Raw genomic sequence first — 2,180 nt, forward strand, 5'->3', positions numbered from 1 at the left:
AATTTTGAAAAATCGCTTCTTAGTGTGCATTCTCATGGCATACTCTACCAAAATTCCCTTCTTAGGAATTTTGAAAAATCCTAAGAAGGGAATTTTCAAAAATCCCTTCTTATATAAAGGCGGCTATACACGATGGGTTAATCCTTTGAGGCTGCCTGGCCTTGAGGAACTTCAGAATTTCCTATAGCTCACAAACGAAGAAAACCTCTCAGCAAAGGGTGGGGCAGCTTGCCCCGGGCGCCACTGGCAGAGGGGAGCCAAATGGTTTCCAAGAAAAACAAAATTTGTTTCTGGAGGGGGAGGGTGTCGTGGCCCGGGTGCAGTTATGTTCGCTACGCCATTGTGTTTATTATTACGCCACTGATGTTTATTGGCAACAATTTCNGCAGCGCACTGGTTGTCCAGGCGTCGTGATAATATGATGGACGGTGGAGTGTCGGACGGGTGCGATGGTTGGAGATGGACGTGTTATCTCGGGAATTTGTTTTGAGAGTTCGGAGATTTGCACTTCGAGCGCGGCGATTCTGGGATCGGCCGTGGCAGAGGCCGTAGACGTGGCGGAGATATTCGATGTCGAGGGGTACAATTCGCTAAGGCGGTCGGCGATCTTAGCGAGAGATTCGAGTGTGCCCTCTGATACAGTTAGTATCTTCTGTATATCGGTGGGAAGACAGGACAACCAAATACTTTTGAGTAGGTCCTCGGTAACCGTATGACCTGCGAGAGTTCTTAGGCGTCGAAGAAATTGCGATGGTGTGCGGTCGCCGAACTCTTTGGTACGTATAAGCTTTTCGAGGCGTTCGGCTTCGGACTGGGACAAGCGGTCGATCAGTGCCCGTTTAATCGTTTTGTATTTGTCGGTATTCGGAGGAGCGGCCAAAATGTCTTGAACTTCGGTAGCCATACGTTCAGATAAACTCGCGACTACATGGCTGTATTTCGTTTCATCGTGGGTTATATTCGCGAGGACGAATTGGCTCTCCAACTGGGCAAACCAAAGTGCTGGGCACTCGGTCCAAAATGGCGGCGGCTTGACGGCCACGTGGCCGACCACGGGTTCACTCATTCTTTCACGTACCTGGTAAAATGTTTCTGTTCTCCAAGCGAAATTTGTAAATCCGATGAGTTATCACGTTCGGGTCACCAAATGTAGGCACCAACGTGGGCGATGGTCGATTGGCACTACAATCCTTTGTTTAGTCGTAAGTAGCGGAGCTTTTGTCGAACACACCTAAATTGTCTCCTGGCAAGTCGAATAAGCGCGGTGGTCTGACGAAACGCTCACGTCATCCACGGGAGGCCCTCTGGTGGCGACTGTAGGCGTTAGCGCCTCACATCAATTCCGAACGCTTTAATATTTATTTTAAATTTTTTGGACTAGACCGTCTATGGCTTTACCACTGATACTATCTTTTCCACAGAGGCTCTGGACAAGTCAGAAAAATCAGGTAAGGCTATGTTCGGCACTAACACCATACAACTATCCTATCTTCCTTTGTTTATCTTGTATTGTCTTGTTTTATCTCATGCCGCTCTGGCCGTTCTAAGCTAAATTTGTACTCTTCCAAAATCTTAGATTAATTAGTTGCTGGTTGGGGTCTGGCTCTCTTGGGCTATCTCCTCTCTTTTACCAACTATTTAAATAAACTTAGTAATAAAAATTTAAGGTACCTGGCTATACTCTAATAAAATTTAAATTTTTAAATTACCAACATAGTGCAAATTTTTAAATTATAGTCTATTTATCATCAAACCTTATATATTTCAAATTTATGTTTGTTCTCTAAACTTCTCGTCTTTATCTGGAGGATCCCTTAGTCACCATTACTGCCAATTTTCTAGCACCTGGTGATTTCCATCCTACTAACCCTAACAATTACTAACAGATAATATACATACACAACTCTCAGCCTTAAGTTCACATTACAAGTACAGACTCCAAACATCACGTATAACTTATGAGTCCTGACAAGGGACTAGTTCAAATACAATATGAGCCCTCACGGCACAAGCACACCTTTCACTCTACACATTCTGGCCCCTTAGTGCTATCTGAGCTGGAAGGGGCCTTACTTATTTTCAGACTAAAACTGATCGTGGTAAAGTATAAACATAAAAAAATCTCTCCCAGATTAAGATAAATGGCAAAATTATCAATGTAGTAAAGCATCTGAAATATT

At 44.0% G+C, this 2,180-nt stretch overlaps 1 protein-coding gene across 1 annotated transcript; it reads right to left on the reverse strand.

Moving 5' to 3' along the window:
• Positions 1-367: 367 nt before the first annotated feature.
• Positions 368-1,182, reverse strand: LOC111640922. The gene has a single exon (XM_023387010.1). The coding sequence runs from the start codon at positions 1,064-1,066 to the stop codon at positions 368-370; it is 699 nt and encodes a 232-aa protein (XP_023242778.1). The 5' UTR covers positions 1,067-1,182.
• Positions 1,183-2,180: the final 998 nt, after the last annotated feature.

This window comes from Centruroides sculpturatus, unplaced genomic scaffold (assembly GCF_000671375.1).
Source record: "Centruroides sculpturatus isolate CEXI.00-Female unplaced genomic scaffold, Cexi_2.0 scaffold1104, whole genome shotgun sequence".
NCBI lineage: Eukaryota > Metazoa > Arthropoda > Arachnida > Scorpiones > Buthidae > Centruroides > Centruroides sculpturatus.